The 13,898-nt window shown below is 46.3% G+C and overlaps 1 protein-coding gene across 1 annotated transcript in view; it reads right to left on the bottom strand.

Moving 5' to 3' along the window:
* Window positions 1-13,898, bottom strand: part of SPIDR (scaffold protein involved in DNA repair) — a 761,161-nt gene that overhangs the window by 553,242 nt on the left and 194,021 nt on the right. The window contains exons 7-8 of the mRNA XM_040354167.1: window positions 11,129-11,229; window positions 7,599-7,818 (exon numbers count right to left, since the gene is read on the bottom strand). Of these exons, the coding sequence (XP_040210101.1) occupies window positions 7,599-7,818; window positions 11,129-11,229 (321 nt within the window). The remainder of the gene's footprint in view (window positions 1-7,598; window positions 7,819-11,128; window positions 11,230-13,898) is intronic.

The raw sequence follows: 13,898 nt of genomic DNA, 5'->3' as shown, positions 1-13,898 counted from the left end.
AAAATACTAAATATCCCAGTATAAAAACGATTAAATGTCCCAGTATAAAAAAATTATTTAATCGTTTTTTTATACTGGGACATTTAATAATTTTTTTATACTGGGACATTTAATGTCCCATGATAAAAAAAAGATTAAATGTCCCAGTATAAAAAAAATAATAAATGTCCCAGTATAAAACAATATGCATGTCCCTCCGCAGTGCCCACTGTACTTACAGTCTCAGGGCGGGAATGTGAGGGGAGCCGTTCGCTTGCGGGAATGCATAGAGGGGGAGGGCGGAGAGATGACCTAATGCTCTCATCGGGCGGCTGCGACGCTGTGTAGCGTAGCCTTGCAGCCCTGAATGTTAGGGCGGGACAGCGGCGCTGATTGGCCAGGAGGATCAGTGCAACAATAGCGAATTTTCATTCGCTATTGTCACACAATGGGCGGGCTCGGGAGTGCAATGCTCTGCACCTCGGCCGCCACAGTGAAATAATTTAAAGTTCCTCGGGCGGCCCGGTACCGTTTGATCCACGGACCGGTACCGGTCCGCGGCCCGGGGGTTGGGGAACACTGCCTTACAGCATTGATAAGCTTACTGACAAGTGCCTTATCATGCCCAGACCCAGTTACAGTGTCTTCCTCAGGAAGGTCCTGGTCCACGTCTTCAGATACAACAGAACCAGGCACCTGCGCAGCCAGGTCCTGGTCTGAACATTCCCCTGGGGATAGCGGAGGGAGGGGGCGCTTTTTACCCCCTTTACTGCCACATGCCGCTTCCACCCTGGCCACAAATGTCTCCAGGACTGCCGACAAGGAGTCTATAGTGAGTGCAGAAGAAGAGGTACCAGCTGCCTCTGCCATGCTGGGGGGAAGTAGGACTAGATACTGACTCCTTTAAACCTGAGGAAAAAAACTCCCAGGGCCCAGTTCAGAATGAATACAAAAGCCACCCACCACTCCTGCTGCGCTGACCGGGGGGGGGGAGGTGTACAGGGGACTCACCACCGGAGAAGAACTGCTCCGCGCCGCTGCCCGTGTCCCGCACACAGCGTGTGTGATGTGTGGAGAAGTCGTGAGGTAGTGGAATGCTGTGAGGAGAACGGCGTTGCGCGCCGTGAAAACCACCGCTAGAGGCCGATAGCAAGATGGCCGCCGAGCGTCCACGTGGAGCCTGGTGCGGCTACAGCAAAATGGCCGCCAATGGGATTTTCAATGCTAATTGAAAACCCACAAAAAAAATGGCTCCAGCGCCGCCAGAACGCGGCAAACACAGCATTTAAAAAGGGGAGAAAGCCAGGAAAGGCTGCTCAGCCCCCAAACCTTAAAAAAGTGACACTCCAAAGTAAAAAAAAAAAAAAGAAAAAAGACACATAGGCCAGGCGCACAGTACACTCCACCAGGTGTCCCCACCCCCGCCCCATTCCGACAGCATGCACAGCAGAGGGAAAAAAGGGGAGCAGGGAAGGGAGGATACCCAAACCCCAGGAATGCCCAGCCGTACCACCCCACCTCAGAGGAAGGGACTGTACTTACCCGTCCTTGCGAAGACTCACTGGTGCATTCCAGACAGGCATACAACCGCAATGGAGGTAGCCGTCAGCCTGGTCCACTGTGAGTGAGACAACACTACAGCTCAGTCATGTGCGGACCTCGGAGCAAAGCTCACTGGCCACCCCGGGAGTCATGGGGCATGTCGTGGCAGACCCAGCCTCTTTGCAAGGGTGTGCCCACGCTCGCTGGCCGAACTGAGAAGACTACAAGGATCTATAATATCCAGCCTGTCTCTCAGCCGACGGTTGTAGAAAAATAAAAATAAATAGAAAAATAAAACAAAATCCTTCTTCGGGCGTTGGGCCCAAAGGGAGCCATACGTCCTTCTCCTTTGCTAGGCAGAACGAAACTGAGGCTGCATGCTGCTGGGAGGAGTGTTATGTCCGGAGGGACCGCCCCCTGGGCGGGGCTGTTCAGCTCTGTTTTTAAAATGACATGTATATGTATCTAACATGTTCTGCCTAGTCCTCTCCTGTAAACAGGGAACATAACCCACTTTGTCATGAATGAAGAGGCTGTGTCCGTCCATGGACGACAAGAGAAAATTCTATCTTGTACCCTGAGGAAACTACTTCGCAAACCCAACGGTCGGAAAGAAGAGACCTCCACCAAGCCGCGAATTTGCGAAGCCGGCCCCCCACCCGCGTTGTGGGTTGGGGCAAACCTTCAGGCGGAGGCAGGCTTGTCCACAGGCTTGTTGGGCTTGTGGTACCAGGTGCGCTTTTGTCCTTCAGTGGACGTCTTGGCACCCTGAAAACATTTTCCTGCCGCACTTGGCCAGCGAAAAGACCGCTTGGGGGTAGTAAATGAGGGCCCTTGCCTACGGTGAGGCTCCCTTCCCTTCCCAGACTGCGGGAGCAGAGTGCTCTTACCGCCTATGGCATCCTTTATGTCATCCAGGGAAGCCCCAAAAAGCCGTTCACCCTTAAAGGGTAAGTCCACCAGGGACTTCTTAGAGGACTGGTCCGCAGACCACCAGGGACTTCTTAGAGGACTGGTCCGCAGACCAACACTTCAGCCACACAAGGCGGCATAGTACCACCGTGTAGGCGGAGGCCCTGGAAAGCAAGGGAAGCGTATCCAGGGCTGACTCACAGACACATTTTAGACCTTGGACCAACTGGTCGGCCAGGTCAACACAGGTCTCAGAAGCATTCTGCGCCTCCAGCTCCTGCACCAGGGACTTAGCCCGTTCAGTAAGAGTCTGTGACATCAGAGTCCCAGCCAAAACCGGTCTTCACTGCCGACCCCACCACTGTGAATAACAAACGGGCCACAGCCTCAGCTCTGCTGTCTGTGGGGTCCTTGAAGGCGGGAGCCCCTTCCACAGGCAACGTGGTAGCTTTGTTCAGCCTGGACACAGGGGGGTCCACTGACTGAGGAGATACCCTTTTGGGGAGGATTTCCAAAAAAATAGGGTAACAGACCGCAAAGTACTTTGGTACAGTAAAAGCTTTCTGCGGCCGATCCCATTTCTTGTATAACAAGTCGTCCAGATATAGAACACAAGGAAACAATTTCGTGGTGCGGGGTGGCTTGCGGAACCCAAAAGGGACCGGCATGTCTGATGCCTCCGCCAAATCCTCAAGTTTTAGAGTATCCCGCACCGCAGTGATAAGAGCTCCCACAAATTCCTTATCCTGCTTTGACCTTGAAGCAGAATCATCCTCACTGTCCGCGTGGGTAAAGTCTGCATCCTCTGACATGACAGAAGTTTGGTCAAAGGCAGAAGCAGTACCTGATTCTGCGTCAGAGACATCCCCAGAAGCAGGCTCAGGGAGGGGGCGCTTTTTACCCCTCTTCTGGCCACTAGCCGCTTCCATCCTGGCAACAAATGCCTCCAGGACTGCCGTCACAGCATCCAGCGAGGCCACAGGAGCAGGGGCACTAAGAGTTAAGTCTGGCATGAGTGGGGAAGAAGCCTCACATGATGGCCCTGGAGGTTCAGACTCCATGCTGTCCACCACCCAAAAATTTTTTGCCACCTTAGATAGCAGACCCAAAAAGGACCCACCGGTCCCCCTCCTGGCTGAAACAGAGAGCAGGGACCCCCGGGGACTCACCACCCAGGACAGGCTGTACCGCTGAGCAGCGCTGAGAAGAGTGCTGTCTGTGCCGTGTCTTTCCCCTCAGAGAGAAGCCGCGGTGTGCGCGCCTTTATTTCTGGCACTAGAGGCCAACGAATTTCTAAAATGGCCGTTGACATGCAAAAAAAACAGCATGCGGGCTACAGGAAAATGGCCGCCGATGTATAGAGCCGCGGCTCCGGCAAAATGGCGGCCGTACACGTGCATTACACAGTGAAACACACACAGCCCAGCACAGACAGAGCACCCAGTAAAAAATACCAGCCCAGTACAGTAACACACAGTACCCCCCGCAGCACAGCCCCCCCAGCAGTCGCAGAGCCCCCCCCCGGTGGACCCCCACATCACAGCCGCCACCCAGAAACGGGGAAGGAGGGAGAGGAAAGGGAGAGAATGCACCAGCCGAAATCACCCCGCCGAAGCAAGGGGACACTACTTACCCGTCCTGCGACCACCGGCTGGAGGCATTCCAGACAGAACCAACGTCTGCATGCGGCATGGCTGTCGGCCCGGCACACTGTGACACAGTCATAGAGACCGGTCATATGTGCGCCCTGGAACATGTAGTTCACCGGCCGCCCCTGGAGCAATGGGGCATGTCGTGGACGGCCTAGTGAAAGACCGGCACACGCTCGATGGCCGAACATGGGACGACTACAAGGATTCAAAATCCAGCCTGTCACCCAGTCGGCAGTTGATAGTAGATCCCAGGATCCAAAAAGCAGTAACAAAAAAATAAATCAAGGCGAAAAAATAAAAAAATAAATAAAAAAACGCAAAATTCTCCAGAGCACAGGACTCCAGAAAAAGGCCAAGCTCTCCTGACGCTAGGCAGATGAAAACTGAGGCTGGATGCTTCCAGAGAGTGGGTTGCACCCGGGGGACACGCCCCCATAGGAGGTGCTGTACTAAAAAGTGTTCAACACCAAAAGTGCTGTTTTTTTCTGCCTAGTCTCTCCTAGAGAAAAGGTACATAACCCTAAGGTCAATGATGCTGTGTCCGTCCATAAACGAAAGAAAAGTACTTTTTCTCCTTCACTAATGGGCACTGATAAGGCTGCACTGACGGGAACTGATAAGGTGGTACTGATGAGCACTGATAAGGTGGCACTGATATGCAACACTAACGGGCACTGATAGGCGGCACTGATGGACACTCATAGGCGGCACTGATGGGCATCACTGCTATGAAGGCACTGGCAGGTATTGCTGATGGGCATAGATTAGCATATGTGGGGCACACAGTGGCATCACCGGTGGCCATGGGTGGAATACCTGGTGGTCATCAGTGGTGGCCATCCCTGGTGATCCTGCATGGGCAATCTGGGGGGGGGGGGGCTGTGCTGATAATCAATCGGCACAGACCCCTCGTCAGGAGAGCAGCCTGACACACCACAACAGCGATCGCCGCGCTGCACATTGACTTGTTTTCCTGATCATGTCAAATGATGTTTGGTCAGGATAACAGAACCACTTTCCCGATGTCATATTGCTATATGGTGGGTGGGAAGTGGTTAAAGTAAACTTTTACCAGTATTGTGCATTATATTTAAAATGATCATTATACATGAAAAAAAAAAGTCTCAGCTTTTAGTACTACTTTAATATAAAATATTTAAATCTCCCTTCCACCCTTCCAATATATATATTTTTTTACTTTCATTGTTTCACAGTATAGATGAACCCCTATAGTAGCGATTATCTTTTTTTGTACTATAAAGGGATACTTTTAGTTTTTTTTAACCCCATTATGACAGGTGATACACAAAAAAGCATGCTGCTGCCGCTACTAAACTCCTTACCTCCTTAACCCAATCTGTCCGTCCATCTCCTAGTCTATTAGCTTTTAGATGATCCCTGAAAACACTCCTCTTCAGAGAAGCCTATCCTACCCACACCTAACAACTGTATTTTCATTTTGTCCATCTGATCATTCCCCACAGATCTACTTACTACCCTTGACCCTCCCTTCTAGATTGTAAGCTCCAACGAGCAGGACCCTCTGATCCCTCTTGTATTGAATTGTATTGTAACTGTACTGTCTTCCCTGATGTTATAAAGCACTGTGCAAACTGTTGTCGCTATATAAATTCTGTATAATAATACTAAAAGTCTTAGGCCTGGTTCACATCTATGCGTTTGTGCTTTTTTCAGAAACGCACTTCAGTTCTTTTAACATGGTTACCTATGGGACACATTCACATATATGCTTTTTTCAGCTGCTGCGCATTTGGAAAGGGTCAAGGGACTTTTTTTATGTACTGCATCATTTAATTATAAGCCATTTGCACTTACATTTTTTCCTGCAAAGTCACAAAAATACCTGTTGATCCTACCAGTGAAATTCACCAATTACTGCAGAAGTTGCATGGTCCCACAGGTTAGCATAGGCAATAAACAGATTGAAAGTATATCACTTGCTTAAAGCAGTGCTTTTTTCATTTTTGCTGTATAGTATTGCAGTAGGAAAGTGTTTTTAATGTTTCCTGTATAAAAGCTGGGGATACACAGTCTTATTTTTTGCCCTGGTGGCCACTGCCACCAGGAAAGATAGGAAAATAAGTTTCACAATTCTTTCTGGAACAGAAGTAGGAGGGATAACCTAATCAGCACATCTGTCCCAGTGACTAATATTATTGAACTATTATTGGTGGAATTTTTCTTCAAGTAGAACTATAGGCAAAACTATTTTATAATTTTGGATAGAGCACTGGAGGGTTATAACTGTCAGTTTTTTTTTTTCACCATCTGGGTCCCATCTCCTGTCCAATAGCCAAACAAGAAGGGAGGGGAATTCCCTGCAATATAAAGGGAATTCCTTGGGGACCCCAGGTCACTTGAACTAGTGTCTGCATTGGAACATTTCCTCTCTGTTACTCTTCTGGGGGACAACCTAAAATTTGGGATTTTTTCTTCTTTTTCACCGATGATAAACGGAACAAAAACAGTGAATCTCTGTAATGGGGACAGCAATAACAACATAATAGGATATTATTCTTTATTCTATCCAAAACTACCTATACTGTAGTTATACTTTAACTTTGGGCGGAGTTTCACTCGCTTTCTGCTCTATCTGGAAAGGAAGGCAAGAATAATCTCATTGGAAGGACTGCAGTCAACAAAAAAACTGATGTTTCAAAAACTTCCCCACTTTCAAGAGGAAAAACATTAAAGAGGGGGTTCACCCTATAAAACATTTTTTTTTTCCTAGCATTAAATTAAGCATAGTAGCGCGAGCTACAGTATGCCTTTATTTATTTATTTTTTGCCCCGTACTCACTGTGCAATCCTATAGTGAAGATTCCGACTCCCCGCGGGGAATAGGCGTTCCTATCCAGAGGGAAGATGATTGACGGCCGGCTCTGGCGCGTCACGCTTCTCCGGAAATAGCCGAAATAGGACTTGGCTCTTCACGGCGCCTGCGCATAGTCTGTGCGCAGGCGCCGTAAAGAGCCGAGACCTACTCCGGCTATCTTCGGGGAGCGTGACGTGCCATAGCCGGCCGTCAATCATCTTCCCTCTGGATAGGAACGCCCATTCCCCGCGGGGAGTCGGAATCTTCACTCTAGGATTGCACAGTGAGTACGGGGCAAAAAAAAATAAATAAAGGCATACTGTAGCTCGCGCTACTATGCTTAATTTAATGCTAAAATGTTGTTATTGTGGGTGAACCACCGCTTTAAGCCAAATGAGCAATTTCTAAACACCCCTAAATGCCTTGAAATACCAATCAGCTTAGTAACTCAATATGATTACCTGACAGTAGGTCACTTGTCACAAAATAAGCCAGTGAGTGCAGAAAAAGTTAATTTTTATCGCTAACTTGTACGAGGACACCAAGTTTAAGGATTTTTGTAAAAGACATTGAATAAAACCTATTAGATATGTTTATCCTAGTATTGCCAGGATATGGAAAATTGGAACATAGAACAATAGAGTCTACTGCACCTTATAAGCATATTGTTCACTCACCATGGTGGGTAGATGTGAATGATGTCATTCAGCTTTGGCTTAAGTTGCTCTATGGTTTGTCGTGAAAACAGAACTTTCAGCTTTGTCGCATCTGTATGGTGATTTATGACAGGGTTGTCTATGGTCTGTTGGTCTGTTAAAGTCTGACAAGCTGCAATCCATACTGCACACTCCTCATGGATGTCAATCAACTTTAAAAGAAGTGTGTCCGATTTATCTCCTTTAAAAAAAAAAAAAAAAAAAAAATAGATCATCCAAGTAATATTATGATAATAATAATAATCTACCACTTGTAGCCCAGAAGAGTTCTAACAGTAGTCAGGGCATAGGACCATTTATTGCATGTAGCTTGACATAAGACAAACCTTTCTATAAATGCAAGTATGCCTGTCAAGCTGATCCTCTTTTTTTAGACCTCAGACCTACATACTCATTACAGATCAGTTTGGACAGGTTAGAACCTATGTCCATTTTTATCACCCTCTATGTCCATATTGGACAGATTTTCCCAAAATTTCCTGTAAGGACAGAAATTGATTGGAATCTCCCCAACAGGGACATAGAGGCAAGAGTGAAGTATGATCAGGACTCCTGAAGCTCCCGACCATATGGTCTACTGAATTGTGGTTGATCCAATTTTCGATTTGTTCATTTATGAATATATTGCCATTTACTTTAATACACCTAAATACACAAAATTCTGTTTTACTAATCGGTTTGGTGTCTACTCCCTGATACTGTGTTACAGTTGTGTGCAGAGTGATCTTTGTTCTCTCAGCAGAATTGTTATTTCTATCTGCTTAATCTGATGTGTCAGAGGGTCTGAGGTTGTCTACAGAGTCGAGGTAAAGAACAGAGAAAACAAAAAGTGGCTCCTCGGGGGGTAGTGCTACAAAAGAATACACAGCATTCTGTGAATGGATAAGGGGTATACCACACTATTGCTACCCTTTATAAGAGCTGTTCTGAGTGCAAAGTACAGCACTGGCTGTAGTATGAGACAGCCCTGCTCGCATTTTGTGAGTGGATTTTGAGCCCTGGCGAGAAAGGGCTGCCTGGGAGCGGGGGGGAGACGGTAGCCTGTGTGAAATGGGAGTCCTTCTCCCAGCGATCATGTAGGGGAAGCGAGAGAAAGAGGGCCGCCCAGTTGTTCAGAGTGGGGAACACAGCTATAACAGCTTTCATTTCAATAGCCATGTTCCCCATCGCTCGCTGTCAGATACAGCCCCGCCCCCTAGTCTTGGGACTTTGATAGACAGATCGCCCATCCAATGACGAGTGATCTGTCAATCAAAGTTCCCCGGCCAGGGGGCGGGGCTGTATATGACGTTGCACGGCAAGAACACTGCAATTGAAATGAAAGCTGTTATCGCTGTGTTCCCTGTGCTGCACTCTGAACACCTAGGCGGCTCTCCTGTTTCTCTCCTCCCCTGCACAGGTAGGCTGCATGGTGGAAACACGGCTGCATTGCGGGAAACTAGGCTGCATTGCGGGAAACACGGCTGCATTGCGGGAAACACGGCTGCATTGCGGGAAACACGGCTGCATTGGTGGGCACTGGGCACAAGGCTGCATTGGTGGGCACAGGCAGCCGGCATTGGTGGTCACAGGCAGCCTGCATTGGTGGTCACAGGCAGCCTGCATTGGTGGTCACAGGCAGCCTGCATTGGTGGTCACAGGCAGCCTGCATTGGTGGTCACAGGCAGCCTGCATTGGTGGTCACAGGCAGCCTGCATTGGTGGTCACAGGCAGCCTGCATTGGTGGTCACAGGCAGCCTGCATTGGTGGTCACGGATACAGTAGTTGTTAATATTTATAACTTAATTCTGCATAATACAATTAAGTGTCATTTCAGGAGATAATTTATGAGGGAGTGTTAGGGGCGGAATTAGGGGCGGCCCGCTCCCCCACTTCCTATCAGATTGCTGCAACGATCTGAGAGGAAATTCGCCGCCGCCCCCCCCCCCTTACCTCACAGCCTTCTGGGACAAACCACAGTTCCCAGAAGACTGCAGGACCAATCACAAAGCACAGCGCGGCTCGCGTATGCACAGTTGGAAGCCAGCTGTGAAGCTGCAAGGCTTCACTGTTGGTTTTCCTTAGTGAAGATGCTGGTTGAAGAAGAAGCGGCTTGGGTGAGGACAGTGCTGGATCCAGGAGCAGGCAAATGTCCCTATATCAAAAGTCAACAGCTACAGTATTTGTAGCTGCTGACCTTTATATTTTTTGGGGAAGACTAGAGCTCCTCTTTAATTTAAAAAAAAAAACTTTACGTCAGCTACCCCCAGCCATCCCCCCAAACCTGAGCCCAATCTTGATCCAGCGCTGTGCACGTCTGCAGCAATGCTGCTGCTCTTCTTTCCCCTTTCTCACAGGAGGATCTGTAGCAGCACGAGCCATTGGCTCCTGCTGCGGTCAATCAACTCCTGTGAACAGAGAGCAGGGGGCAGGCTAAGCCACACGGTGTGTGCCAAAAGAACAGCTTGCTATGGAGATGCCCAGAGAAGAGGAGAAGCCAAGATTTCTGGCAGGGGAACCTAAAAGAGGAGATCAGGGCTGCTGTGTGTAAAACCAATGCACAAAGCAGGTAAATACGACATGTTTGTCATTTTGGAAAAAAAGGTAAACCTTTAGAATTACTTTAAACATTTTTTAGCTCCCCAGTTCAAATCCTCCCTTTACTTTCTAAGCAGCGTGGTCTGACAGCCCCCCTACCCATTCGACAAGGCTGCTAGGAAAGAGACAGATTCGTGATTGAATGCTCGGGTCTCTGGCAACATGTGGCCACTTCAGAGACAAGTGCTGTCTTTCACGAAATAGATCATACAGCTGGCAGCACTGTGTGCCCATCAATGCTGCTCAACTGATGAGTAAGCTGTCACTTATGAATGAATGAGCAGTGCTGTTTTTAGGTCATTCAGAATAGTGCAAGATGATTCAGAGTTGTGGCTCTGTGTAATGTATCTGCAGCTGCTTGTACACACACAGGGCAGATACTTTACATTTTTGGAGCCAACGTTCTACATTATTTTTTACTATTATGAATGAACAAGCAACACTTATCATTCATAATAGTGATAGATTACTCAGCTTGGGGGGGGAATGGGACTCTGTGCTGGACGTACCTCCACCCATAATATGGGCTTCAAAAAGGGGTGGGGCTACAACCAGGTGAGGTGTTTTTAGGGAACAATGGGGCCATTTATCAGAACAGAACTATTGGGGAGTCAAATAAAAAAATATATATATCGATAGTAGTTCTTTAGCATTTTAAATTATAGACAGCAGACAAAATATACTTTTTCTAAAATGATAGGGAGTGCTGTTGGTTTTTCTTTGTGATAAATAGTCCTCAAAATTAAAAAGTTTAAAGAAATATAGGGGGAAGAAGTTATAATGTTGTAAATGAGCACTGCCAAGTTAGGTAGGGTACTTGTGAAAATTTAACATATAAGAGCAAAGGGACCGCTAAATAATCTTTACCTCAATAACTCTCCATGTCAGATTATACATTCACATATAAATCTTACCCATAGGTATTCTGCAATCAGATCCAGATTGATGCCTCCAAAATGTAATAGCAGATCTTTCTCTGTTCTGCAGCCGATTGAGCCTTTCAGCTAGGCCTCCCCTACAGAGTTAGCCAAGAGTTAGCATTTCATTTTGCCAAAAGGACAAAATACAAAATACAGGACACAGATGGGACCATTTACTTTATGCTCTCCTCAAAGAAACATCACAAAAATATATTCTCCCGAATTGTTCAGACACTAAAGCTCAGTCAAGAACATTTTTAGACCTAATAATATGTTCAATTTGTTTCATAAAATAAATATTGTATGTAAATGCCAACTGGATCTATCCCCAGTATAAACTTTAGGAGATTCTATTTGTCATTTTATTTTTGTGAACACTAAATCAACAATTATGACGAGTGTATATGTGACATTTATAAGCATCTTTATAAAAAAACAATATTTGAGCACATACCGCAACTACCCGGTTGGTACGGTTAGGATGAAGGAAAAAAGCTGGGACAGCCGCACTCCAAAAAAACTCCTCCTTTAATTAAAAATCACAAAATACATGCCACAGCAAAAAACAGCACAACAAAAGAAAAGCTGACGTTTCGCACTATGCCTTAGTGCTTCTTCATAGCTAATTAAAAGGTGCTGTTCACGCAAAATTGGTAGAAGCCAACTTATATCACTAGAACACGTATGAGAAGAAGGAAACACAGCATGATGGTAGTGGATTTTTAAGTCAAGAGCTACTGTACAGATACGTGCACATCATCTCTTTTTACAGAGTGGTTTTAGAATAATTTAATCTATAGTAACAGGATCAGCTGCTAAAAGCAGACCGTTTATTATTACAGGCATACCCCGCTTTAAGTACACTTACTTTACATACACTCGCGAGTAAGGACATACCCGTGAATGTATGTAAAGTGCCTCACAAGTACTGTACAGACATTTTGCAGCCGCAGTAGAAGGAGCTGAAGCTCAGAGAGCATAGCCTGCCCTGTTACAGTGTGCCCCCGACACCTCCACTACAGCCCCTAAGACCTCAACTACAGCCCTTGACCCCCCCACTACACCCTAGAAGTGAAAATGAGTATTGTTTCACTTTAAGTACATTTTCGTTTTACATACATGCTCTGATCCCATTGTGTACTTAAAAGTGGGGTATGCCTGTATTATATTAAAAATATACAGCAGGATAATAAGAGGCAGTATATGTTATTATTAAAAAGCAGTTTCTGTGTTCTAGTCCAGGGACTTTGCTAGCCTGATAAACAACCTCAGTCTGTTGCAGGCAGGAGAAGCACTTCCTTTTCCTTAAGCCTAGTACATATGATCATAAAATTGTACGAAAGATACCGCTTTTGAAGTAATCGTACAATAATCTGAATATTAGTACACAGCTTTTGAGAGCCGATCACGGCAGTTCATTCAAAAAGGACAAACTGCTGACCAACATACCAGCAAGTAAGAGGAAACTTGTTGCACTAGCAAGCAATATTGACCCTCCCTCCTAGATTGTAAGCTCTAATGAGCAGGGCCCTCCGATTCCTCCTGTATTGAACTGTATTGTAAATGTAATGTCTGCCCTCATACTGTTAAAGTGGTTGTAATCCGTTACACACCACTTTTCCCTACAGGTAAGCCTACAATAAGGCTTACCTGTAGGTACTGGAAATATCTCCCAAACCTGCACAGTTTAGGAAATATTTACCATATACGCTTGTGCCAGCGTCATTGACGCATGCACACTGAAGGAAGGGCATGTTCGGGCCGTTTCTAAAGGGCCCGCGCCATGACCTCGGGGACATTGCGGGCTTCGTTTGCAGGTAAGTGCAACATAATGGGCTAGTATGCAATGCATACTAGTCCATTATGCTTTTATTTTGCAGGGGAAAAGAGAGGAAGTAAAACCCATCAGGGAATTGCTCAGTCAAAGATGGTATCCCGATGGTGTGGGGACCGGTCTCAGAATGATCGGTGCTGCGCAGGTAGTAAAGCAAATGCAAAGTGCTTACTTGGGCTCTCCTGTGACCCAGAATGAGCCTACAGCAGACTAAAGCCACCGTCCTCTGCTCAGAGCGGACCAATTAGCAGTCATGTGATTACCCAGTTCTCAGGCTTATGCCGCGTACACACGGTCGTTTTTTGTGATGAAAAAAAATGACATTTTTAAAAACGTCATTTAAAATGATCGTGTGTGGGCTTCACATCGTTTGTTGTCTTCTAAAAAAAAACAACCAAAAAAAAAAAAATTCCAACATGCTTAAATTTTTTATATCGTTTTTCAAAATGTTGTTTTTTGTGTCATAAAAAATGATCGTGTGTGGGCTAAAACGACGTTTTAAAGCCACGCATGCTCAGAAGCAAGTTATGAGACGGGAGCTTGAATGGAACAGAGTGCCGTTGTATGTGTTGTACGTAACTGCGCTTTGCTAGAGCATTTTCATAAAACGATGGTGTGTGGGCAACGTCGTTTTTTATGATGAAGTTAGAAAAACGTCATTTTTTTTCATGATGAAAAAAGTTGTTTTATTTCATCACAAAAAACGATCGTGTGTACGCGGCATTAGAGTCGGCAGGGGACAGCTGTAGCATCCACAGCATCAGACTGATGCTGCAGCATGAAGGCAAGCATGTATAATATATATATACACACACACACACACACACACATACATACATACATACACACACAGTGCCTTGCGAAAGTATTCGGCCCCCTTGAACTTTGCGACCTTTTGCCACATTTCAGGCTTCAAACATAAAAATATAA

Source organism: Rana temporaria, chromosome 5, assembly GCF_905171775.1.
Source record: "Rana temporaria chromosome 5, aRanTem1.1, whole genome shotgun sequence".
Classification (NCBI taxonomy): Eukaryota; Metazoa; Chordata; class Amphibia; order Anura; family Ranidae; genus Rana; species Rana temporaria.
This window is presented reverse-complemented; position numbering and strand designations above follow the sequence as displayed.